The 27,718-nt window shown below is 38.9% G+C and overlaps 1 protein-coding gene across 6 annotated transcripts in view; it reads right to left on the bottom strand.

Moving 5' to 3' along the window:
• Positions 1-5,043: 5,043 nt before the first annotated feature.
• The window catches only part of CCSER1 (coiled-coil serine rich protein 1), a 1,061,579-nt gene continuing 1,038,904 nt past the window's right edge, over positions 5,044-27,718 (bottom strand). For 2 of the 6 annotated variants that reach the window (XM_039539932.1, XM_039539931.1), the window contains one exon: positions 5,044-8,065. In XM_039539932.1, coding sequence (XP_039395866.1) covers positions 7,580-8,065 — 486 coding nt within the window. In that variant the 3' untranslated portion in view covers positions 5,044-7,579. The remainder of the gene's footprint in view (positions 8,066-27,718) is intronic. The other 4 variants (XM_039539940.1, XM_039539938.1, XM_039539943.1 and 1 more) reach the window with 3 other exon arrangements.

Below are 27,718 nucleotides of genomic sequence, written 5' to 3'. Positions count from 1 at the left end.
AAAGTTAGGGCCTGAGTCTCCAGGGCTTTGCATCATCACTTACACTACGAAAAGTATCACCAAGCGGTAGCGTTTTATGCTCATTTCATACAGGTAGACATGACTACCATGGTGCAAATTTGAAGATATTCAGGCCTTTAATCTAATACTGTTCTGATTTTCGTTTGTAGCATGGCCAAAAGGAAACAGCCAATTATGTTTCTATTATTAATCACCATCATCTCAATTGCAGTACCTTAAGCTCACTAAATCTAATCTACAGTTGTACACAAATTCATGTTTGGGGGTATTTGACAAAAATATTGAAGTGTGCCATGTCCCATGATTTCTGGGTAATATTATCATCCATCCATCTCTTATTTGTTCTCCAAGAGGTTTATTTTATAAATATTACTTCAGTTTGTTTCACTGAAAACAGTTATGCACCACCACTCTCAGAACAGAAAGAGAACTATCAATCTGTCACTCTTTTTCCTTCCATCATTTTTTTCTGAATTAAAAAACATCTGTTCTCCATTTATGTGGATCATCATGGTCTGACAATCCTTTTGTTTAAACACTGCTACATCAAAGGTTAAGCATTTTGATTTCTTCCTTATTTTCATCATATAATATGAAAGAGGGGAAAAATCTATGTGGCAAAGTGCAGAGATGGTATTAAAATGCAATTTTTTGCACTCTTAACCATGAAAAGAAAAAGCAGCGAATGGGAAAAAAATGATGGGTTGGCAAACAAAACCTGACAGTTTAGTTGGTCAAAGGAGAGTCATTTGTACTGTCTCCACCTGGCTGCTATTTTTACAGATGCTTTACACATGTTGACTTTTTGTTTTTTAAATGAGCATGGCTGAGATTTTTATTAGTGGGACAACTCACAGAGTTAAGCACTGGATTCTGTATTGAGGCTTTGGTACTGAAAAACAAAACCTGTTCTTACTTCATATTGAGTCCTCATTTAAAAGCCACTGACATAATGGAAAATAAAGGAAGTCAACATTTTGCTTATGCTGTTGACACAATGGAAACAATGTTATATTTTGTAATAAAGCTGAAGATTACGCTATAACTAGGCTTGTGAACTTTTTCAACACGAAAATGATAGGTGCAAATCCAGGCAGTACACCACTTTCTTCTTCAGTACACCAGTGTTTTGGCCTGATTATACTCTTGCATGGGTATAAATCAGAAGTAATTCCACTGAAGTCATTGGAGTTATGCAGGTTTGAAACCAGTGTTAGAACCTTTATTTTAAAACTAGCAGCTTTATTTCTGTGTGCATTTGTGCATGAGTATGTGTTAGCGGGGAAAAGGGAGAGGCTGTTAAATAGAACTTTAAAAATGCTTAACAATATTCTATGACTTGTTCTTAATTATTAACACAGCCTTCTTGGGCAGTTAATGAAGTGTGTGATACACTGTAAATTGCAACTTCTATTTAGGGGTTCTGTAGAATCCTAAGAAACAGTATCGCTAGGGGAGAATATTCATGTATGTTAAGTCATCACTGAACATTTTAGCTGAATATCACAAATGTAGTGGAACCTACTTATAGCGGTAAGTCTTGCTGACTCCTCTGTGGATCTGCAGGGCACTGCTTGCATAACCAATATAGTGCCTATGTTCACAGGAGGGTAATATTTGGACTGGCCAAGAAACTATGGTATGAAAACTTCTAGATATCCTTTCTGCACCAGGAAGCCCAATTCCATGAACGCTCTCTGTGTTATCACCCAATATGGATTTAAATGCAAGAGAAGGCCCAATAGATATAATGCTTTTCAGATCCACCAGCTATTCACACACTCTTGGATAAGTTGGTGCAAGAAACATCAGCGGCTTCTCTGTGTCTGAGGCTGGAGTAGTGACCTTGGAGGGGCTTCACTGCTGCTCTACATTCACTTGAGGAGTATTTCAAGGCAGAGCTTGCCCCCTGGCTTGAGCTATGTGGTGGAGATATAGGAGCTGGGACATAGTGAACATGACTGCATTGAAACGCTCTGAAGTAGTAAGTAGCAGCAATACTGGTATTAAAGAACCTCTGTCTTAAACTGAAGTGAGGAAAAATGTCATATTTAGATTTTTAAAAAAATTGCTCTTCTGATCGATACTTTAATCACATTCTAAAACACATAAAAAGAATTAACCCAAAAGAATTTACAAAGTAGTACAGTAGAACTTCAGAGTTACTAACTGACCCGTCAATCACACACCTCATTTGGAACTGGAAGTATGCAGTTAGGCAGCAGCAGAGAGACCCCGCTCCAATGTAAACTACAGTACTAAAAAAATAAAGGGCAAGCAGCATTTTTCTTCTTTACAGTAAAGTTTCAAATGTGTATTTAGTCAATGTTCAGTTGTAAATGTTTGAAAGAACCACCGTAACATTTTGTTCAGAGTTACGAACAACCTCCATTCCTGAGGTGTTCATAACTCTGAGGTTCTACTGTACAATACTAACAAAAGGACACTCTCACCATCATTCCCGAGTCAACAGAACTTGCAGCATCTACTGAACAGTATTAAATCCAAGCAGTTAGCGTAAGCAGAAAACAAATCTCTGAGGTAAAACCCCTACCAGAAGACACCCTTCTGCCAGGCCTTTCTAATTTAACCCAGGGGGTTACTAAATGAGAGCATCTTGATTGATGGATTTACACAAAGGGGCAGGCAATTGCTGAGGTGGGCTTTATAGGTTAAAACCAACACCATATTTCATCTCAAAATTAGGTGCTAGCCAGTTTATTATCCTCCCAACAGAAAATAATCTTAATAACCAGGCAGATGCATTCTGCAGGGGCAGAACTTTCTGAATTAAGTATTGCCTCATGTAGGGCACATTACAGTACATCTCATTTAGAGATGATAAAGGTCTGGCTGAAGGGCAGGTCTCACCTGAAGGAAAAGGCTGCAAACTTCTTTCTGATCACAGATTATAAAAATCTCTATTGGGAACTGATGCTACCTGTCTTCCTAGAAGCAGGTGGGATCAGTCAGGAGCTCGAGGTTGTGAGCCTGCATATCAGATAATCTCTGCCATTCCTTCCTATTGCTTTCCCCAGCCTATAAGCCACATATCTATTTCCTTTGGGATGAGCTAGTCATCATCCACACACCATTCAATAAAAGACTGAGTAAATCAAACCAAAACAGTGGTTGGGCTGGAGGAGATGAAAATACAGAAACGTGTGGTATCCATATTTGAAAGACACCAGAACTCAGATAACTTCACTAACCCCCCAACAGCCCTGTAAACACCAATAAGAGTTCCATTTCAGTGCACTGATTCTCACTGCACTTAACGTATTTATGTTACAAGTATACTCAGAGTTTTGGCAAAGGACATTGTGCTGGTCTATGGTAAAATCAGAAGCTTTTGTTTATGAACTAAATGCCATTTTCACATATCTTACATTTTCCATTTAAAGCTGAGGCGGCACTGGCAAGTTTGATGATGGCTGGGGCCTTGCATAAATCTAGCAGAGCTTTAAATGCCGTATGTGCTCCTTATCAGCTGTATCCTGGAAAGGATTACAGTAGTTAGCTAGCCCATTCATGTACATTGCGTGGCTTAGATTAAAAACCATAGGCCAGATCTTGAGGTGCAGTACATCAGCATAGCTCTATTGAAATCAACCATGCTACACCAGCTGAGGGTATAGCACAAGAGGTAAATCCTATGAGAGAGAGTGATGACCGTAACAGGAAGGTCACAGATTATACCATGTATAGTGGTGAAGATACAGCAGCCAGACATCAATATTTTCAAATTGGTGGAAAATAGCAGAGCTGTTTATTGCATAGGCATCTTATTTAAAATACAAAAGATGACATGACTACTATTATAATGTAATTGTGAGAGGGGCAGAAAAGTTTCAGCTAAGCATCCAAATGTTCAGCTGCTTACCTGAACTCATCTGAACATCTTCAGTCTGGAACCAAACCTTGACACGGCCACAGAATATTCTCCTGTAAGACTTCCAGTAAAGAGGAAGCCAGACCCTGAAAGCGTATGAGCCGAAGGGTGGATAAATGTCAGAATGACAAGCAAAGAATGTAAATGAAACTCAGGGAGAAAATCCTGTCTCCCTACCCAGGGGTAGATGGCCCTAGATGCAGCAGCAGTTTTGCTCCAGGAATGGTGTGTCCTGGATTCCTGGAAGGAGCACATAGAGTCCAAATGCAGTGCTGTGCTAGCGAGCATAATACCAGTGTGCAGGATTGTGGTGAGGGCAGGGTGAAAGTGGACTGCAGTTGGTGGATATGCCACTCTACAGATCTCTCCCCAGGTTGGGGGAAAGGAGTGGTCTACATGTGAGAGGATAGTTGCCCTATTGCTTTAATCGTGCCTGTGAAACAGCTTCAGCACTTTAAGTGGCCTCCAGCACCCCCACAGAGATCTCTTTAATGCATAGCCTAGTTGCACAGTCACCATGGGCAGAAGGCCCACACAAAGTCTATGAAGCACTGTCAAGGATTAAATGGTACCTAGACCCTTTGCTGGCCTTCTGAACAAGGGGTGAATTTCATTCCTGATCTACAAAGAACAAAATTTGGGCCCCAATGTCCCATAACGTATTGAAACAGTTATGTGGAAGCATACAACCTAGGTAGGTAACAATAATTATAAAGATGATACAGCCTTTCAGATGTGGCTCCATTAAATTATAAAAAATATTTAGGGCATGGAAATAATGCTTCCCGTTCCAAATGATGATTTTGAAGAAAAAATGGGACATCTGATTCAAATGGAAACAGCTTTTCCTAAGGGATTTCCTTCTCCTTAAAATGTCCTTTAAGACACCAACAGATCTGAAACTCACAAGAAACAATTTGCAATAGAAATTTTACAAGAGTTAAGCTTTATGTTTTACAGACACAGAGAAAAGAAAAGAAAAATCTGTGGCAAAAATAATAAGTCCTTTTTCCCCCAGGTGTCATGTTTTTGGTTATGTACAGCCTTGAAGATATGTATAAATCATTTTTATACATGGAACTGTCTTAGAAAACTAGAGATTTTAGTACAAAGGAATCAATTCACTGAAAGAATGTCCACATGCTGTTGCTTTATGAGTTACTATACATACAAGAGGATCACACAAAGGACCCGTTTTACAGATACTGCTGTATTGTACATTAACATGTGGCTTACTCCCATCTCAGGGCCAGCTTTACACTTAGAATTACAAATAATATTATAACAATGCTGAAAATACTGATACAAAACAGCTTCAAGATATTTTTTAAAAATATCCCTCACTTTAATTGACCTGTTTTCTCCAGTTTTTTTTGAAAGTTTCAGCTTTAAAAAAGATTTTCCAAGAAAATAGTAGCATCTAAAATGTTTTTTGAAATGTGTAGATAGTTTTTTTTTTAAATAAAGTGTAATCCAAAAGTCCATTTTTCCAGGAAAAAATCAACTATAAATACAGTACATCAGTTAAAATTGAAGAGGTTTTTATGTAGTATAGTACATTTGTGTCCTGGAAAAAAAATGCCCTTAATTACAATATTTTAATTTATTTACAGATTTGAAATATAATTGCATACATCAACTCTTGAGAAAGGCCAGGCTGAAATCTGTAATTAATAATCATTGTTGTCTTTTTCAATCTACCATAACCTTAAGAAGTTGCTCAGATGAAAACATGGATCTAAATAGTGAAATCATGGTACTACTATTTTGTTTTTTAAGCCTGTAGACTTTACATGTATCAAAGCAACATTAGGAATCTTGAACAGCCCTACTTCATTCAACCAAGCTGTTTTTGCAGTTTTGGATTGTTCCATTTTGGCAGTAACAACACACAAAGAGAAACAAAGTGAGTTTGTTTGTATATATTCACCTTGATTCACATGTGCCTAGCTCTGCAAATCCAAAGTTATCACTATAGCATATTCAGACAAACGTTGGTGTCTTCAACAGCAGATGATGTCTCAAAACTAGACCTAATTGGAAGCCTCAATAAACAGAAGCCTGGTGATTCAAGGCTACTACAGTGGCTCTGTAGCACATTTTCCAAGGCCTGTAACCCACGTGTTTCTTCCCCCAAGCAGTCTTTACACAAATCTGATAACTGGATTGCGCGGCTAGGCAGATGTTATGCTTCCTTGTAGGTAATTGTTATCCTAGTATATGGTATTGTGTGCATTACTTGACTGCTGACCTTTAGGAGTTTCATTTTCTATTGGTTAGGGTATGTTAGCTACTTGAATCTTTGAGTAAGGATCTGCTGAACTCCTTCCTCTTCCTCCTCCATACTTAATCATAAATAAAAAGAGAGGTGACCTTATTCAGATTTATTGGTCCGCTTCTTATGCCCTGAAATGCTTGAGATTCTTGTTATTCAAGAGCTATTATATGTCTTATTATTCAAACAGATTACCTGCCATCAGAGACATGTTAGGCTAAGAATCAAGTTTTGTATATGCCACGTTTAGCATATCTTGTCTTAGTCACTCAGTTTCAAGTCTGCTGGAAGGAGCAACCAGGATTTTATGTCACTGGCATGTTTGCAAGCTCTTCAGCGTGATCAGATTACTTCAAATTCCTCTGAGACTAGAATGCTGTAGGTCAGCTAGGACTATATGGGTTTCAACAGGTGTGTAATATGACAAATAGACTGCCAAACATGCAGAGTTAGTCCAGGTCATCAACTATTCCAGGTCATTAACCATTGACTGGATAAGGCAATGGAATTCCTTTAGTCTTTCATCCATTTTCAGTTTGATATACTGGAATGTGGCATGACATTAGATGATGACACAGCACGATAGTCTGTGCTGTTCAATGCATGAGTGATGTATCATCCGTGAAAGTACACCAAATATCACTAAAATGTGACATCATAATACAACAAAAATAGTAAAAAACCAAAGTTTTTGGAGGATCAAAGCTGTCACTCTCAATTTGAATTCCAATTACTCTGAAATCCTTGGTGAACCTGTGTGAACTGAACATTTAGAAGAAAATTAAAAGCAGTCTCTTCCTCTACTGGTGTGATGAGGCATTCTCAAAATTCACACAACAGAAGCCAGCGAATCTCTAGTTTATATGTGAGTAAATTTCATTGTTCAAAGAAACAAAAAACATGATACAAAAAGAGTGCCCCAAAGACTTCGGTCTCATTATCTCCCTTGTCTCTATACAATTCAGGAGTGTTTACTAGTTACTTACCTACTCATTCCTCACATCTACTTTCACAGTAACATTATTAATTAAATACATTGCTATTTGAAATCACCTGCTGGAAAACTTCAATGTTGTCAGTGGTTCACAGAGGCAAAAAGATGAGAAAAATATTGGGCCTATTTTGGACTAGAGATCCCAGCAAGATGGTCCCATTTATTATACATATGACAACTTCGGCAAGACAATTCAATCTAGTTACTTAAGTTAACATGCTAGTCCACCCCCATCCCCACCCTCCCTAAACAGGGAAAATATGGAGCCCATGTACAATGTTAAAAGTTAAAAAATTAAAGGTAGCAGCAGATGAAAACTTAAGACTGAGCTCTAGATGAGCAACATTCCCCCTTAACTGACTTTATTTCCTTCTACAACAAGAATATGAGGACTCAGTTAGCCATCTTTTTGGCCTAAAGTCTGCAGCTCTGCCGTGTGTAAGTTGTGGTGGAGGAAAACATTTTTCCTGCTGTACATGTGTAAGGAGATGGGTCCCCTCGGAGGCTGTCCAAATCTCCCCGTGAAAGTGGAATGCTGCCGGGGTACAGCAGTCTGATCCTTCGGCGCCCCAGCCAACCCTGGAAAGCTCTCTGTCTTGGGTGTTGGCTTGGTTGTACTTTGTGTAGCGCTGGCCAAAACATTCTGGGTGACCTCTGAAGTGAGGGTCTCATATGTGTCCCTGGTGTGCTTGATGACTTCCACTATTTCTTTATCTTTCAGGAGGTTACTCAGACACAGACTTGACAGCTGACAGCTTTTGCTTTCATAGGCAGTTGCTTGGTTGCCCAATGAATATCTAAAAGGGTCCTCGGTGGGAGTATGTGCTGACTTTCTGTCCCTTGTGTTGAGGTTTTGGCTCACAACTTTGTTTAGATATGTAGCCTGGGGGGGAAAAAACAGAAATGGGAAAAAAGGCATTAGCAAAAGCACATATTAAGAGCAAAATGACACAGAGCATGCAAAACACTCTTGGTGGTGACTGCATAGGCTAGGCATTCAGTGTTGGTTGATTAAACTAAGAGAGATCTCAAGCACTAGGAGAACTCAGGGCACTGTCAGCATAAAATGGAAATATCACTTGTTTGTATTTTTCAAAAAACTTTGAAAAATGGATTTAAATATGTAGAATTTGCATTAAAAATCTGGTTAACTTGAAAAGACATATTCTTTAATGAAACAAAAGCTACACAGAGAGGTCCCATGACTCATAACAGGTTTTTTGAGCCCATCTTAATCATAATAGTAATTAATACCTAGAAAGCCAGTTCTGAATAACTTTGTCTCAGTTCAACTTAGAACATGCTTAACTTTAAATGTGTGAGATAATTTATAGTTACCATAACTAAGGGTTGGCGGGTAGTGATCGATCTATTGGGGATCAATTTTTCACGTCTAGTGTAGACGCGGATAAATCAATCCCCGATGGCTCTGCTGTTGACTTTGGAACTCCACCATGGTGAGAGGCGGAAGCAGAGTCGACGGGGGAGTGGCGGCCGTCGATCCCGCGCTGCGAGGACACGAAGTAAGTAGATTCTAAGTCCATCTAAGATACGTTGACTTCAGCTATGCTATTTTCATAGCTGAAGTTGCATATCTTAGATCGAGTCCCCCCCCCCCCCCATAGTGTATGTCTCCCTTACATTGAAGGCCAGCAGTAGCAACTACTGACTACGTTCCTGATAAGCTTTCAGAACTTGAAATTTAGGCTCATATGTATTCATAACAAAGCTTCATGTCTGTATATTTTAATATCAAATGTCTAACTCCAACTTCCCTGGAAAAAAAATATTCCAATGCCACATTTAAGTGAATTTGGAAAACAAATTCTCCATGGAAGAAGTCAAAAACACTGAAAATCCATTTCTTTTAATGACCAAAAATGTGTATGCATGAGAGAGAGACACACAGACATTGTGATGTTTCCAGGGAGTTCTTTAAAAGACATTTTATAACTTTCAGTGCATTTTATATTTTGCTCTTCTTTCAATAAGTAGTAAGGTTACCATTACCAAACTCCAGTTATTATTTGAGAAACAGGTTATAATAGCATCAATTGCACCCTATTTTAAAAGTTATTTTGGAACATAATTTTCCCTCTGTTTTATATCTTTGTCTCACTTTCTTGGGTGCTGTTCAGCAACCTAGTTCTGTCGTTCACTTGTGCTAAAAGACCAATATCACACTATAACTTTGCTGCCACTGAATGCTGCCAGGACATAGTGATTACCTTTTGACATTTATACTGCCATTTTCTTTTATGTGCTCAAGCATTGCAACTTGGAGCCAGGGGAACGAAATCTACTCCCAACCCTTATACTCTGAGTTTGCTAAACAGTATTTTGAGATAATTCAATGAATCCATAATGAGATTTGTATATTTTTTCCATGAGAAACTGAATCAGTTCACATAGTTTTCTATTATTTTTTTATTCAGCCCAAATGAAGGGTAGAACAAATACAGTGAATGTGATTTATATACTACTATATGAAGGGCTTGTCATAGGCGTGGGCAGATTATACTGATGCACAGGTTCAGATTCTTTTGGAGGCATTATGTACCAGAAACTGTCTCAGACATTTGAAGAGGGATTTTTCAAAAGCACATGGTATTGGCCTAACAGGAAAATTGGGTGGATACAAAGAGAAAATACCTATTGGCCACACCACCCTAACATTACCAATATTTAAACATCATTTAAGCAGCCACATAAAAAAATCGTAAGGCAAATAGTTTCAAAATGTTATGTATGTTTTTGTTGACATGTGATTGAGGCTGACATAACAAACAAAAAAAATTAGTCAGGTTTGCCATTACTCAGAATTTTTTGAACCAGCCACTCGCAATAAGAGGTGTGTGAAAAATCCAGAATGGACTGTAAGAATACCCGGTGGGGGAGGGGCGGGAGGAATCATGTCCCAGTTTTAAGTTGCTGAAATGTTGTAGGTTTTTACTTGCCAATGGATCAATTTCCAGGAGACACGTTCTGCAGTATTTTCATGGTAAACCCTCAGCATTTGGGGCTTGAGTCTCATCTGCACCCAATATACACTAGATGCTGCTGAGAGGCAGGGCCCCAATCCTGGGGCAGACTCCACACCATCCTGGTCTCCTGCATAGCTTAGAGAAGCCTTAAAGCTGCCCTAAACTTTGCTAGCTTGCTGAGCTCCAGGAAGCCAGTATGCTAACTGGTGTTTGCTGAAGAGCTACAGAAGTCCAGCCAGGCTCCTTTTCTTTAAGTCATACTCCCTGCACCATCTGCAATCTCCTCCATGCCACGGGAATTCCCAACTGACTACATCTACCCCCTTTGTGGATACTTTGCCCTCTAGATCAGCCCAGGGGGCTTTACCATGGGAAATGGTGTAGCCTATAATGTTTCACAACATTAGACCCTTTTTTAATATATAGAATAAAATGTATACGTCTCATAAATTGTATGCTGTATACATTTTTTAGTTTCCAAAGACTGACATACAATGACATTTTCAGCCAAAAGGATATGTACATTTTCATTTCCTTCTGAAATGTCAATCTGAAACAAACAAATAAGTTGTTTTAAATTTTCTGGTCAGAAAATAAAAAAATATCAAAATTGACTTTTTCCTACTGAAAATTTTTATTTCAATGAAATGACGTATTTCATAGGGATTTCCAGTTTAATTTTTTGACCAGTTCTGCAAGATGGTCGTGTGTGGACAATATGAACTGTTTCCAATCTCAGCTGCTTTAGAGCTATCCACACTGGCACTAAATCAGTTCAGACTGAAATGGTAAAGACTGAACTGGTTCTTAAGCTTGCCATAAAGAATTCTCATTGAAATGATTATTTGAATGTGCGTAGTCCTGGGGATTGTTTAGAGAGCTTGTGTGTGAGAGCGGGAGGTGTTTTACAGGCATCTTAGGGGGCAAACAGGTTCTTAAAAGGGTAAATTTCTCTTGTGTAGTAAAAATTTTTTAAATAAATGAGATTTGAATATCCCTGCAGAGAGCTTAAAAATGGAACATGCCATAAAAAACACTGGAGCCATTCATCATTTTCCATTTTCAAATCCAATGAGTGAAATGTGACAATGGTTAACGGAAAAACAATTATGCTGGAGGGCATTTGAAAATGGATATTACTGTTGACTGGTTTGTGGTAACGTAATTATATAAAATAATAGCAGAGAGCTAACGAAAAAATCAATTTTAAGGCACTTATGCCCAAAGGCTTCTGGGTGCCTTAAAATTAGTAAAATATTATTCTTACAAATAGAGCAACTTTCCCAAATACATAATTCTGATACAGCAGGAAAAAATCCCCCTCCTCAGTACACACGGACATCCAACAAAAAGCAAAAATAAAAAAGTGCTTCCTAAGAATGAAACCAAAACAAGAAGTCTCGTCCTAAGGACTCTATGGATATTTGTGTTGTGGAGGTGCTGAGGAGAAGTCATTCCAGAGACAAATATTAATGTGCATGCCCACAACTCAGTGGGAGTTGTGGGCATGCAAAGAAGGCAGGATGAGTCTGTTAATGTAATACAAATGCTGAAGCATAGCTTACTTCTCACTCCACTGTTCGTGTCACAACTACACTTTAACCACCCTTGGCCCAAAAGTTCAGAGACAACAAGGCAATGTTTGGAAGCCAAGAGTAAAAAACAAAAGGGTCAACATGATAAACCCTTCTCCAAAAAAAAAATTAAAAAAAATGAAGCCCTCCCAACTTGCTTCTAAATCCATATGACTTTGAAGAGCTTTCATAGCTCTGACAATTTATATAACCACTCATCTAATTTACCAACACAGTTTAAATTGGTTCTTTGGTATATCCCATCTGTCATCATGTCAACTGCTTAATTTCTACAACACCTCAGTTTTGTGCCCACCAGCTCCCAGTGTAGGGAATGATCCGATACAGAATGTAATTTAGCTACCGTAGGTAACTGTTCTTCATTTTAGTCTGTTAAAAAGCACTCTTCTTTATTGATTTCCGGCTGCACCGGAATCAACACTATAGTTTTTACAATAACCTGAATTGGCTCCTAGCCTCAACTAATGCTGCCTTCTGGCAAGGGCAACATCCACTATGCTACACAAACAAAGCCCAGTACACAGAAATAATGCATGGGAGATCTGCAGTAGTGTCTTGAAAAGAGCCAGAAACTGGTGAATTTGCCACCTGTAGTCACCAGGCACAAAATGGACTAAGTAACCATAAATCAAAGGGATTTATTTTCTTCCTCTCCAATTTCCCTACCACCATTATTTACTTACTAATAAAAAAAGATATTGTATATGTTAAATGCACCCCACCCCCCCATAATGTCCTTTTAAAGAGTAGTCCAGCAGAGTGTCAGAGAATTGAAGCATCCAGCATCCTCTTTCAAGAGGAGGTTTCAGAAAATGGCCATGCTTTGAGGCAGGATATGGACATTTAAAGCAGGAATGAAGCTATCCATTCAATTTGCTAAGCTAAATTATCCCTGAATAAGTTCATTGCTGTAACTAATAAAGCACAGCTACAAGCAGGCAAGGTGTAAAAGATTTAATGCTGAAGGTTTTATAAAGTAGGACGAGAACAATGAAAAATGTCCCGTTATCTTGCAGTAACTTAAAGTCAATCGTGGCCATCTACCTTCTGGATACTGTACACTGTCTTTCTACAGTTAACTGAAAGCCTTGCCCACTCCTTCCACTGTGTGAAGCAAATGGAAAATTTTACATAAGTTATTACAGCTATTTGTCATCACCTTTCAAATTAAAGTTTTTGCAACTCTTCACATTGCTTTGCAATTGAGCAGCAGAGTTGATTCCTCCATTATGATGAAAAATTAGTGTAGATACACAATATTTCTTGTCTGTCACTATGAGTTTAAACCCAATAACCCTAAAAATACCAGGGAGGTATTATAAAGCCACAGTGCCTCTTAAATCCACTTGTGCCATGCATGCATGTAGAATATACTACCGGATATAATCAAGCATGATTTAGACAGACCATATGTAAGAGGTCTCCCAGGTTGGGAAGTAAACCCAGGGAAGGTAATTTCTTAGCAGAAGGGTTTTTTCATTTATTTCTGATGTTGAGAACAGAAGGAAAGGAAGATGCATGGGACACTTATATATCCAGTTTTAAGTAACTAAAAGGATCCATGCAGGGGTCCACCTGTGGTGGATCCCTTTACAGGACTGAAGCCTAATTTCTGGAAAATAGAAAAATAAATTCCTTGGAACACCAGGTTTATTTCAAAAGGCAGGTGACAAGAGAGACACGGTTAAGTGATCCGACCACAGGCCTGAGAGTCAGAAACTCCAGAGTTCTTATTCCAGTTCTGACACTGCCTAGCTCTGAGGCTGCAGTGAGATCACTTAGGGGCTCATTTTCTGAACTGCAAAGCATGTGAGACTCGCATTGACTCGGGGTAGGTCAGCAGTTATGAATATCAGCCTCAACATGGTTTGGTTTCCTCACCAGTAAACTGTGAGGTATCAACTTACCTTACATGGGTACTGTGAAAGTTAGAGAGTTATCATTTTGCAAAGTGCTATGAAATGGAAAACTGCTATGCTGCATAGGCGCTAAGTATTATTTAATTATAACATTTATTCTCCAGTCTCTTATGCAGTGTGGATCACTATTAAATATCCTGCCATCATTTCATGTACAGAATAGCCACAGAAGATAATTTTGCTGTAAATATAGATATTTTGCATCCTAATCTGACAAATTAAATAGCAATGCAACTTGAGTTTTATGTCAATATAACAAACCAGTATTTCAAATTACTAACAAATCTACTTTTACTTAATACAAGCTGTTGAGATTCCAGGTTGGAAGTATATGGCAGGCAACGTGACGTTTCAGATAAACAAGCGAAGTTATTATCTGTATTATTTGTCTCCTATATTAATGCTGTTATGATGTTCCCTTTATACAAAGCTTTTTTTGACCACCAAGCATTCCACATATTAAAGTGAATGTATTTCATTCATGTAATTTGAATGTATTTCAATGAAGTGCGGGACCAGGATGCAGTAATTTGATTTCAGAGGTAGCCATACAGGGAATAACCTCCTAAATATTTTAGCGTCGGCGCTAGAATATTTCTCCATGGGCTAAATAGCTGAGAAACGCTTTAAGGACAGAATAAAAAAAACAAACCTAGAGTCAATGATCAAACAAATTCAACAGAAATTCTGCATCATGTAACAAAAATTTTAAAGTAAATCTAAACTGATGCATTTGGTTGACAGTATACAACAAAGATGTATTTAACCAAAATACAAGATGAAAATCTTCATAAGCAACCCCTTGATTTACAGGGTTCTTCCTTTAGCAGTCAGCCATACAGGAATCCAAATCTCATTCCATCATCTCTTTGTATATTTTTACCATCCTAATTTCTCAGCACACCAACCACAAGAGAATGGTGTCACACACTTAACTTTTTTCTCTTTTTCTTAACTGGAGGGCTTTATTAACCTAGTTTCAATTAGTTCATGCCATTAACTAAATTTCTAAATCTGTTCAAAGTGTGCCTTTTGAAAAAGAGCTACTATCTCAAAAATGGAGCAGAATTGCATGAAACCAATACACTTGTATATTATGGCTTTTCTCTTTAAAACAATCCCTTTGTTACTGAGTTCCACAGATTAGCATCCTTAATTTTGTCAGCATTGGGCAATGAACCTATGATGGCAGCAGGGGAATTGCATACACTGGCAAAGAGTGTTCAGCTGCTGTCATGTTAATCAGTGGAGCTCTCCCACAGCTCTGTATACAATTCTGCAAAGGAGAAATCAAAGGACTTACAAAAAGGGCAAGCTGTATGCTGATGATGATGATGAGGAAGAAAAAACATCCTAATTATCCTTGAGTTGACTCAAATCTTTATTTTTCTAATCAGAAGACTGAGACATCCCTGAAGAGAAACAGAAAATAATCTGGATATTTTATCTTTTGGGGGCACCTGTTTCATGAGTGAAATATAATAGTCAGATTTTCTCATTGCCAAGATAAAACGCCGGGTTTAAGCCTTCTAATCTTGTTAGATTGAAGTATTGTAAGATTAGAGTCAATCTCCAGTCTTAACTGGATAAAAAACAAGATGAAGCATAGTGTTGCAGAATGATACCAAATCTTAGCCTGTAGTATCTGTTCAGAAAAGATTTTATAAAAGATTGCAAAAGCCTTGTATTATAGTACTGATAGTCAATGAAGAGGACTATGGTTATGATGAGAAGATTTCTCTTAAGTTATCCTCTCTTAAAATCTATCATTAACTTTGAAGTCTGTAAATCTGTGCCAAATAAAACATGCTGTTTGAGCTTTCTTGGATCCTGATGATACTTACAAATAGAGCAAGGCCTCCAAAAAGCACAGACATCATCCCCAGTGCAGAGACAAAATGAGGAAGGGGAATAATACAATGCAGAGATGAAAACTCAGACAGCTAAGTCAATAACACCAACCCTTTTTCCGTACAGTAAAGCTGACCAGAAACCTTATGCATGTCAATATGACATTATGTCAATATGGAACAAGTTTTGCTCTTTGATCTCACTGTGACAATTTTAGTTATAGTTCATAGATTTCAAGGCTGGCAGGGGCCATTTTGACATGACCTCCTGTATAACAGAGGCCACGGATTTCACCTAATGTTTCCTGCATGTAGCCCAAGAGCTTGCGGTTGAATTTAAGCATACCTTGATCTAAAAGACTCAAAGTGATGAAGAAATTATTACATGGCTTGGTAATCTGTCCCACTAGTTAACTACCGTCTAGGCCCCAAATAGGAATGCAGAGCTACTCTCTTGTATCCCTCTACATTCAGGATAAAGATACAAAGTAATTTCTGCTGACTTATGTTGACAAAGTGATCTTGTTAAATCTAACCAGTATATAACGAGATTTGGAGTGCTCCTATGGGATGAGGGAAGTAGGGGTTGGGATGCTTTGGGAACAGCCAAACTTGGAGAAAAAGTTTAATTTTGTAATCTGAATGATAAATAATATATATAAATTATATATAAATCAGATTTTAAAAAATTATATATAATATACAAGCCTAATTCTGTTATTTGCACCTTGTGTAGTCAGTTACACCCGTGGGTGTTCTAATTTGTAGCATTTTATGCTCACTTTGCACTGATGTAAATGACTGTGTGAAATGCAGGACAAAGGAGAATGATGAGCTATGTGTACACGCTGTAACAGAGTGGCAACGCTACACATTTACAAAAATGTAAAACTACCACTTGTAACGACCATATTACTTTGAAAACAGTTTTCCTTTGTTTCTTTCCTGTCTCACTTTCTTGGATACATGCAAAAGGTTGAGGTATATATTTCTACAAGGTGCTGATGGTGTCATTGTTTATCCCCCTTTCTATGGTAATAGCATCACTTGACAGCTCCACAATGTATCTGAAACCTCATCCTAAAGTAAACATAATAAGCTTTCAAACGATGTATGATGTCCCTGTGTGTAGAGAGGGTATGTTAAGTTGACCAAATTGGTGCTATCTGCTGCTCGCCTAATAATCTTTGGAATTATTAGAATTGGAAACAAAAGCACTCCCTTTTTAGTAGCCAAAGCTGAAAGCAAAAGTGTATCTGAATGCAAACAAATCAAACTGGACTAAAGCACTAGATATTCGTTTTCTCTGGGCTGTACATTTCACTAAAAAGGAAACTAATTGAAAATTAGTCCACATTTAACACCATTCGTTTCAAAATGAAGTGCCACTGCTTTGAAGTCTTGATACTGGATTTAACAAAATGTATGTCATGAGCTCAATGCAGATAGCTACTGGAATCTGTAACCAGTATGGAGCAGTCTCATTACAAGTTCTTATTAATATTACTCCATGTCCTCCTGAAAGCACTGATAAAGGTTTTCATTTTTACCTTATAACACCCATTAAGCTTAATAGGGTTTAAATCTCACAATATCATCTTTAAAAAGAGTTCAAGGAAGAATATGTGCCTGTACAAAGGAAACTAAAACCTGAAATGATATATACAGATATACACACATGTACTCTCTGTGTGCTATATATGCATATACAACCACAACGTGGTTTGTTTTATTTTTATTTAGCATTTTCATATAAGAAATCCTCTCTGTTCTACCTCCCTCTGTAAAGCTTTTTAATCTGATTTTACTATACAGAGTTGGTTATAATTAATCTCACATATGCAGAAAGAGAAAAACATTATATGAAGACCAAGTAGCAGGAAGCGGGGAGTAGCTGAAATTTAAAAGCAAGGATGGGCCACACTAAAACAGCATCCATATACACCTAAACTATAGGCACACACACACACAAAGACTTCAGAATTTAACTACTGTACCAATTTAAAGACATTATGCATATTATACTTCATTGTACTCTTTGGGGGAAAAAAGATGGTAATTTGCACTTCACACCTAACATTTATGGCCATCTCTGATAGGAATTAACAATAGCTTGAGTTTTTAGTATGCAGAATGCTAGATAAGAAAAAGACTTATAAAAGAAAAAATGTGCCTTTCCCTTTATCATTTATATGGTGTCAGCAAAATTTGTAACTAGATACTCTTAGTTAATTATAGATGATGTCCACCAGTTATGATTGTCAGTGGAAGTGAAATATGCCTACCTGTGCTACAATCATACCTCCAATTGCAATGTAGATGTACCCTCAGAAACATGATGCAACTTTCACATAGTTCACTCAGGAGATTATTAAAATCCTTTTATATTTGTGGAGGAAATGTTCCCTTGTTTAACACCTAGCAATTGTTATTTGACTAGTAGTTCTATCATCTCCACCAAATCATTTAGCAGTTTAACTTTCTGCAAATTATGCTGCCCTATTCCCTTGGTGACTGCTTTTTGTTTAGGGAGAGACAATCATTTGGGGGAAATGGTAGTAGTTAGCTCCTAAAACAAAGTGTGTTGAGGTTATTAGGGAGGATAAGTAATTTTCTAAACATGGGGTTTTTTTTGTTTTTTTTTTATTGTGGTTGGTGTCTCTGTTTCTTTACTATCATTCCTGGAAACAAAACTTTTGAAAGAGATGAAGGCACAAATTAAAACGGCTACTACTATGGTATCACTCAGAATGATATTGCTTTCTGGAGGTGATACTTGATAAATAGTATCACACTGCCATGTTAGACCTTCTCTGACACATTTTACTGGGCTGGGGAAGGGGAAGAGATTTAAAAACAATTTTCTGATGTATTTTTTAAACACACATCCTATATGAAGTAGGAGTCTCCATACAGGCACTTAGGTGCACCCAATGGCAGTCACTAGCAGGTTCAGGGTTTAATGAATTCATCTTTAGGATGACAGATCCATTTATGTTTTTAATTCTGCTCTCTCAAAGTCAGTGTTTGACATTTGCCTTAAGTATTTTCTTCACTACGCTCTCTACTGTATGTGGCATCCATGCCAGTTGTCAGCTTTCAAAGGGTCACTGTCTAACTCATAATTTTGTTGTTGTTTTCTAAAATTCGTTTATTCATTGAGAAAAATGCCTTGTATGTGAAGCTATTTTTGGTCTTAGTAGGCCTCTGTATGCTAGCCATCATCTCCATAGTAAATTTCCTTCTGCTAAAACACCCTGTTTACTTAGCAGCATGTTAGTAATGAACAATTTGTATTGACATAAAAATGTTTGGGTGGATATTTTGGAACACTCTGTAGAGGGAAGAACAAATATTGATTTTTAGTCTGAGATTAGACTGCATGGTTTCATAATATCTGCTCAGAAACAGATATATTAACTTGGTCCCTTTAAAAACAAATCAGGCAAACAGCATAGGGCTTTTATATTTTTTAGGTTTTAATGAGAAATTGTAATGATGTCAATGTTGGCAATGGACTTCCCACCAGAACCCTCCATCACCAACAACAAAAAGCAATACATAGAAAAATACATTTTATTTGATTTAATTTCAGTAGATGCTGTGATGCTCCTAGCTGCTGTAAAACCCTCTTCTCCTTATTATGGATATGTGACTTTGCAAGGATAATGTCATTAATACACTTGTTCTGTAGTGTCTCACCTTTAGGCTGTTCAGCTTTGATCATTTTTCTATTTGAATTTCCCCTTCTATTTCCTTCGCCCTATATACTTATATAGTCCCCATCCCCACAGTACCTGAATGTCTTTGAAACATTAATGTATTTATCCTTGTGACATCCCAGTAGGGGGAGGGAAGTAGGGAAGTATTGCCACCATGGGAAAATGAGGCATAATGAGGCATAAAGACGTTAAATGATCCCTTGAAATATTTGTTAACTACTTATGCTAAACAATGTCTTCCATCTTGTATTTAGCAATGAGACTCTGAGAGCTTGTCTACATGTACAGCTCTGCAGTGGTGCAGCTGCTTCGCTATAGCACTTTAGTGAAGATGCTACTATGCCAAAGGGAGAGCTTTGCCCGTTGGCATAGTTAATCCACCTCTGCAAGAGGCGGTAGTTATGTCAATGGGAGAAGCGCTCACGTTGGCATAGCACTGGCTACACCAGGGGGTAGGTCAGTATAATTACATTCCTCATAGGGCTAGTCTACACTTACCTGCCGGGTCGACGCGGTGAGTTCGACTTCTCGGAGTTCGAACTATCGCGTCTAATCTGGACGCGATAGTTCGAACTCCCGCGCCCCGTCGACTCCGTACTCCACCACTGCAAACGGCGGTGGCGGAGTCGACCTTGGAGCCGCGGACTTCGATCCCGCGGCGTCTGGACGGGTAAGTAGTTCGAACTAGGGTACTTCGAGTTCAGCTACGCTATTCACGTAGCTGAACTTGCGTACCCTAGTTCGACCCCCGCCCTTAGTAGACCTGCCCATAGGGGTGGATTTTTCAGACCCCTTTGAGCAACGTAGTTATACCGATGTAAGTTTGTAGTGTAGACCTGACCTAAGTTAGTTTCCCAGACCTGAGGAAGAGCTCTGTGTAGCTCAAAAGCTTGTCTCTCTCACCAAGAGAACTGGCCCAATAAAAGATATTACCTCATCCATCTGGTCTCTGTAGGCCAGCATGTCCCTCAGCCCACACCGCTTCCCGCACCCCCATTGGCCTGAAACGGCGAACTGCGGCCAGTGGGAGCCACGATCAGCCAAACCTGCGAACGCTGCAGGTAAACAAACTGTCCCGTCCTGCCAGCAGATTTCCCTGACGGGCCACGTGCCAAAGGTTGCCGATCCCTGCTCTAGGTTTTATTTGGGTTTTTATACCTGTTGGATATGCAGCTTTGGTATCTCAAGTTCAAAATTTGATAGGTCATTCAGAAGCACTATATATAAAATTCTCACTCAAGACTACACTTTACTAGTATATAACACTGGAAATCAATTAGCATCACAGGAATTTTATGTTGCATAATGTATATGTGACATATTTCTCCAGAACATTTGATAGCTTCCAAACCCATGGGAGATCTCTCAACCTGTGGATCAAGGAAGTATTTTTATTCTCCTCCAGTTACCCTACAGCCACCACCTGGGATATAAGCACACAGCCAAAAACTTTTCTTTACAATTTGATAAACCATACACATAGTATTTTCCTTCCAGATTTCCAGGAGGATATGTTGAATTCCATCAAATTCACATAGTGATAACAAGTAGCACATACAAAGGAACAATGGCTCTGGATTTCGTGTGAAATTCACACCATGCAGAGGGTCAGAATAAGGTCCATGAAACACTTAACCCCGGAAAACAGGGCTTTTGTGGGATTTAAGTCTTACATATACTTTGTTCTGGCTTTCTGCAAAGGGTCAGAGGCTACTGGGGTTCCATGTAGAGGCAAGGAATTGCAGAATTGGGACCTTAGGGAATAAAAAAAGTTTTTTGTTCTGTTTTTTTGCATAATAGGAAACATGAGAATTGCTGACTACCCAAAATGCCAGGCTAGGTGCGAATTTACTACCCCTGACTTTGGGGATAGCAGGTTACTGTACATTACCTAGGAGAAAAAAAAGATTCCCCCCCCCTCCATTATACGCAGTAAAAAAGTATGTGCTCGGATTCTTGTGGCAGATGTTTTTATCTTAATGCACCTTAAAGCAGTTCTTTAAATATATGGTTTAAAAGCACCAGAAATACAACAAGACTGTGTAAAGGAAACCCTTCTCACCACCCACACTCTATTTAATGATAGATATTCAGACACTCAAAAGTGAAGACACTTTTATAATACAAGACTTCTAAGGCTCACTGTTCAGCTCTAAATCTCCGAGTTATGTGCAGACAGTGCCAAAATGGTTTCTCTGGGCTGTATGCAACACAACAAATACACACACACACAAATAAAAAAATTGGGCAATGATCCATAGCCCATTGAAGTCAATTGAAACACTCCTATTGACTTCAGTGTGCTTTGGATCAGGCTCTAGATGGAGAATACTGATCAAACAAGTAGAAACTCCCAGAATCTTGCCACTGTTCATGTGAGTTCTCTCCTGTTACCTCTGCCCTTTGGAAAATACATCTTCCATCTTTTCACCTTGCTGCTTCTACTAATTTCAGATAAGAACATAAGAATGGCCCTACTGGGTCAGACCAAAGGTCCATCTAGCCCAGTATCCTGTCTTCTGACAGTGGCCAGTGCCAGGTGCCCCACAGGGAATGAACAGAACAGGTAATCATCAAGTGATCCATCCCCTGTCACTCATTCCCAGCTTCTGGCAAACTGAGGCTAGGGACACCGTTCCTGCCCATCCTGGCTAAAAGCTATTGATGGACCTATCCTCCGTGAATTTATCTAGTTCTTTTTTGAACCCTCTTATGGTCTCGGCTTTCACAACATCCTCTGGCAAGGAGTTCCACAGGTTGACACTGCGTTGTGTGAAAAAATACTTCCTTTTATTTGTTTTAAACATGCTGCCTATTAATTTCATTTGGTGACCCTAGTTCTTGTGTTATGAGAAGGAGTAAACACCACTTCCTTATCTACTTTCTTTACACCAGTCATAATTGTATAGGCCTTAACCATATCTCCCTTTAGCCATCTCTTTTCCAAGCTGAAAAGTCCCAATCTTTTTAATCTCTCCTCATACCCCTAATCATTTTGTTGCCCCTTTCTGAACCTTTTCCAATATATCTTTTTTGAGATGGGGTGACCACATCTGCACACAGTATTCAAGATGTGGGTGTACCATGGATTTATATAGAGGCAACATGATATTTTCTGTTCTATTATCTATCCCTTTCTTAATTATTCCCAGAATTCTGTTCACTTTTTTGACTGCTGCTGCACACTGAGTGGATGTTTTCAGAGAATTAGCCACAATGACTCCAAGATCTCTTTCCTGACTGGCAACACCTAATTTAGACCCCATCATTTTATACGTATAGTTGGGATTATGCTTTCCAATGTGCATTACTTTGCATTTATCAACTTTAACTTTCATCTGCCATTTTGTTGCCCAGTCACCCAGTTTCAGAGATCCTTTTGTAGCTCTTCGCAGTCTGCCTGGGTCTTAATTATCTTTAGTAATTTTATATCATCTGCAAATTTTGCCACCTCACTGTTTACCCCTTTTTCCAGATCATTTATAAATATGTTGAATAGGACTGGTCCCAGAACAGACGCCTGGGGGACACCATCATTTACCTTTCTCCATTCTAAAAACTGACCATTTATATCTACCCTTTGTTTCCTATCTTTTAACCAGTTACCAATCTATGAGAGCACCTTCCCTCTTACCCCGGGGCAGTTTACTTTGCATAAGAGCCTTTGGTGAAGGACCTTATCAAAAGCTTTCTGAAAATCTAAGTACACTATATCCACTGGATCTCCTTGGTCCACATGATTGTTTACCCCCACAAAGAATTCTAGTAGATTGTTGAGGCATGATTTCCCTTTATATAAGACATGCTCACTCTTCCTCAACAAGATCTGATTTGATCTGAGATCTTTCTGATCTGATCTGAAAATATCTTTTTTTTATATCCTTGCCTAACCCTTTAAATTGCTCTGTTTTCCCATGTTTGGTTACTGTTAATAATTTTTTATAACATCTTTCACATAAATTGTGAATTTGTTGAAAAACATTATGGAAAAATACAATTTACATGAAAGATGTTAGACTAATTAAGTTTGCATTGTATATAATTCCTGAGCCAATTATCAGGTTCTAACTCAATTCTCACTTGAGCTCAGGGGAAGTTTGCTTAGAAACTCAGGCCTGGTCTACACTGGGGCATTGGCGGTGGGGGGGGGAATTGATGTAAGATATGCAACTTCAGCTACGAGAATAGCGTAGCTGAAGTCGACATATCTTAGATCAACTTAGATTGACTTACTTCGTGTCCTCGTGGCGCGGGATCGACGGCCGCCGCTTCCCCGTCAACTCTGCTTTCGCCTCTCGCCCTGGTGGAGTTCCGGAGTCAACGGGGAGCACGTTCGGGGATCGATGTATCGCGTCTAGATGAGATGCGATAATCGATCCCCGATAGATCAATCGCTACACACCAATCCGGCGGGTATTGTAGACATACCCTTAGAGCCTGATCTAAACCCCACTGAGTCAAAGGAATAACTCCCATTGACTTAAGTGGGCTTTTGGATCAGGCCCTTAGTATGCCCCATTACTTCTATATTATTCTTTAATCCTTAGCAAATTTGGATCCTGCTGTTGAAAAAGTTTGTGTTTAAATACTGTATTATCTTAATAGTGAATGCCCTGATCCTGCAATGATCTGTCCAAAGGCAGACCCTTGTACTGTCACAAAGTCTCATTGGCTTCAGTGGGAGTCTCTCTATATAGAGCACACTGAAAGTTCAGAGACTAGCCTTTTCCTGTGTAAGTCTAATAAACTTTTTAAAATTAATTTGAAAGAGTTTTAGAGATAAAAAACAAGAAAAAAAAATCCAAATTCTCTCAAAATACACTCAATATCTTTTGATGCTTATTGGTAAAACATATTAGGTTCATGAGGGAGGACAGCAGTCTGAAATTGAATAGCTGTGGCATTCCCACTGAAAGAAATCACACAAAAGTGGGAGAACCTTAAAAGATTCTGCTTATGGCTGAGGTTTGGGCTTCATCTTGTGAAATCTCTGATTTAATGTTTTGAATCAACCCTTACAAAAATGTCTGGAAGAATTATAAAGGGCTTTGTGCAATTTAAGTAAGATTCTGTACAATTCTAATTGGCCTTCTTTTGAGAGGGAACTCACAGTTTAAATACGCTTTTGAAAAATGGAAGAAGAAAAAAAAAAGAAGCCTCCAATGAAAGTAGATTTCTAATTCACTGAATTGCTAATTCAATTCATTTTAGCAGTTCAGTTCTATGAACTTCTTAGGTGTATAGTTTTTTTTTTAATTTACAAAAAATGGAATGCTAAAGTTAATTAATTGGTTACAAAGAAACACTTTCTTTGCCTGAAATCTATTCATGAAGCAACTAGTTCGTATGGGGCCTGATCCAATACTTACTAAAGTCAATGGAAAGACTCACATTGACTCCAATGGGCATTGAGCCAGGCCCCTGGTGGCTGCTGTAATTTGCTCTCTCTCTTTGCTAACTACTTCGATTTCACCAACATTATATACTACATGTATTAAATACATTACAGCACATCATACAGATTTTATCAACACAACTTTGGGGTCATAATGTTACTGATAATTGGCAAAGCGACGAGTGTCCATAGAATTTCTAAACTACAACACGTGATCTTCTAGACTATATATAACATTACCAAACTGCGTTCTCCCTCCCCCAAAGTTTAGAAATATTTTAAAGTATTTTAGAAAGTGCTATTGGCCCTGTTTTTGTATCCCTCCGCCACCCAGGACTCAAAGAAAGACAAGTGACATAGACTAGTTTTTTTATACATAATAATACTGTCTTTCAAGTCTGAAATCTCTGTACATTCCAGGGTTAAAAGCAAATGCTGTCTGTCCCACTTGAAAGCTGTGAACCTTCACAAATGGTATAAAATCCACTTATAATCCTGGAAGGTAATGATGAACTTAAACCTGCCAGGTCTGAATATTCCCAATCTTATGTATTGGTCTCGTGTCAGTTTTACTGTTTTTTTGGCAAAAGGCTAGGTTGTGGTTGGGAAGAAAAAAAATTGTGGCATGTTAACTAAAAAAATAAAAAGTAAAATGGGATGAAGCAGCTCAGCTTTTGAAATGTTAGAATAAGTCAGAGTAGAGATAGATTAGCGGTCAGGTGCACATGAAGCCAAAACTGCATGATAAATAACTCAGAAATGTATGAGACACACCCCAGGGGTGGCAGGTTTGTATAATTTTTGGTGGTGCCCAGAACAGGTGCATGTCCTCACTCCCCACACACCTGCCTAAGGCTCTGGGAAGGAGTTTGGGTGCTGGGTGTGGGCTATGGTCTGGGGCAGGGGGGTGAGGGGTGCGGTGCTTGCCTTGGGTGGCTCCCGAAAGCGACCCACACACCCCTCTGGCAGCAGCTCCAAGGCAGGGGGACAGGGTCTCTGCATGCTGCAGCCCTCAGGCACCTCCCCTGCCGCTCCCATTGGCTGCAGTTCCAATGGCAGAGTTGGCACTCCGGACGGGGGCAGCATATGGAGACACCCCTGCAGGCATGTGCCATCCACTTCCAGGAGTGAGGGTGGACAGGAAGCTGATTTAGCCCCACTGCGCTGCCAGTGGTGGTGCCGGGGGCTCCTGGGCCCTTTTAAAAGCACCTGGAGGCAGCAGATGGGGCCAGGAGATGCTCCGGGGGAGGTGCACGGGGGTGGCCGGCAGCGGGAGAGACCAGGCCCTTAATGTAGGTGGAGCCGGGCCCCCGTGCTCTAAATATTCCTGGAGCATGGGCACCACGAGCCCATACAATTCGCCATCCCTGACCTCCCCCCCGCCCCAGTACTATAGTGTTGTGATGAGTGCCATGATATACAGTATGAGGTAGGACTGTAGAAAGTGGTCGTCATGGTTTTGTGAAAGGCCACATTTTCATGAACTGATATGTATTATAAAGTAAAATAAATTAGAAATCTCTTTAAAAAAAAAACCAACTTAGCTTTACCACTAAGAATAATATTTCAGTTTTAAGTTCTGAAATCACACAGATCTTTCTGGGCCAGAAGCAAGTGCTTTACCCTGCTAGAAAGCAAGGGATCTCACCTTTTTAATAGTGAAATATTAAGAGCCTGAGACACAATCTCCAGACTGTCAAGGCTACAAGGTGACATAAAACAGCTGGAAAGAGCCAGTAGAGAATTATCTTTGTATACCTGAACTCCAAGCTGGTGGCAAGTAGCATACTAGAATTCTAATTCATTTCTTTTTAGCAATTAAGCTCTATGAACTTTTTTGATGCTAATAGTTTGGGGATTTTTTTCTTGTAATAGCAAAGTTAATTAATTAGTCACATAGAAACATGTCCTTTGTCTGAAATTTATTCATGAACCTGTGCCAGCCTGTCTGTCCACATGAAAGGAAAGAGAATGTCTCAGTTGCTCCTGGGGAAGGGCAAGGGCCAGAAGGGTTGTAGTGGAGCAGAACTTCATAATACTGTTATTCAGTGGTAGAAGTTAGAGTAGCCCCCCTGCCGCTGTAATCTCTGCTGAGGCCAGACAGCCAGGGATCAAGGACGCACAACCAGCTCTCTGTGGCCACCACTCTCTAGTACATTTGAGAATTAAGGAACTTTTTTAGACCCTAGGAACACCAGAACTAAAATCTGTCATTGGCACCCCAGGCCACTGTAACTTGAGAGGAGGTAGGAAAAAGTGTGTGTGTGTGTGTGTGTGTGTGTGTGTATATATTTATTTATTTTAAAGAAAAGTAGTGACTATTTAAAACTGCTCGGAAGTTTGAGATGTTATGAATAGTCCCAGTAGAATTGGATCAATGGGAAGAATACAAGTGAAGCACTCTCATGTGGCGACGACAGTCGTGTGATAAACTGCGGAATCATTGATAATTTGTTCAGTTTAAAATGTGGTGGTATAAAAATCCATTTTATAAAATGCTAATGTTTATTTACTATAGAAGTGTAAGTTAATAGGTAATATTTAACTCAGCTTTTGTTATCGTGTAGCATATCTGCTCAGCTGATCTTTTTATTTGGAGAATGTACTTGGTGTTCAATTCCACTGATGGTGGTGTTTTATGGAAGCTTTGTGAACAGTCCTTGAAGGAATGAGTATTGGTTCAGATACGAGTATCACTATCAGTCCATAAAAATGTATTGGATATTAAACAACAACAAAGCTGCTACCTAGCCTGAGCTGAGATGTCTGAATCTGGATCTGAACTTCCTGAAAATTGAGAGGTCCTTGGGTCCAAGTCCATCTCTCACCTGCAAGATCCCTTGTCAAGAAGCAGTATTACCATATCTATTTCAGCATCCCTCTTCAAACTGCAGCCACAAGGCCAAGTGAAAGATTAAGAAAATATACTTTAAAAATAGTCTGTTGTATTTCTCAAGGAAGACCAAGACCAAATAATGATAATGAGCTACATACTGTAATTATTGTCATTAATCAATATTCTCTAATAGACTTGTCTAGAAAAGCTTCTAGCAAGAAAAGGAGGTCCCAGT

This window comes from Mauremys reevesii, linkage group 5 (genome assembly GCF_016161935.1).
Source record: "Mauremys reevesii isolate NIE-2019 linkage group 5, ASM1616193v1, whole genome shotgun sequence".
Classification (NCBI taxonomy): domain Eukaryota; kingdom Metazoa; phylum Chordata; order Testudines; family Geoemydidae; genus Mauremys; species Mauremys reevesii.
Note: the sequence above shows the minus strand (reverse complement) of the source record. Positions and strands in the feature narration are given on the sequence as shown.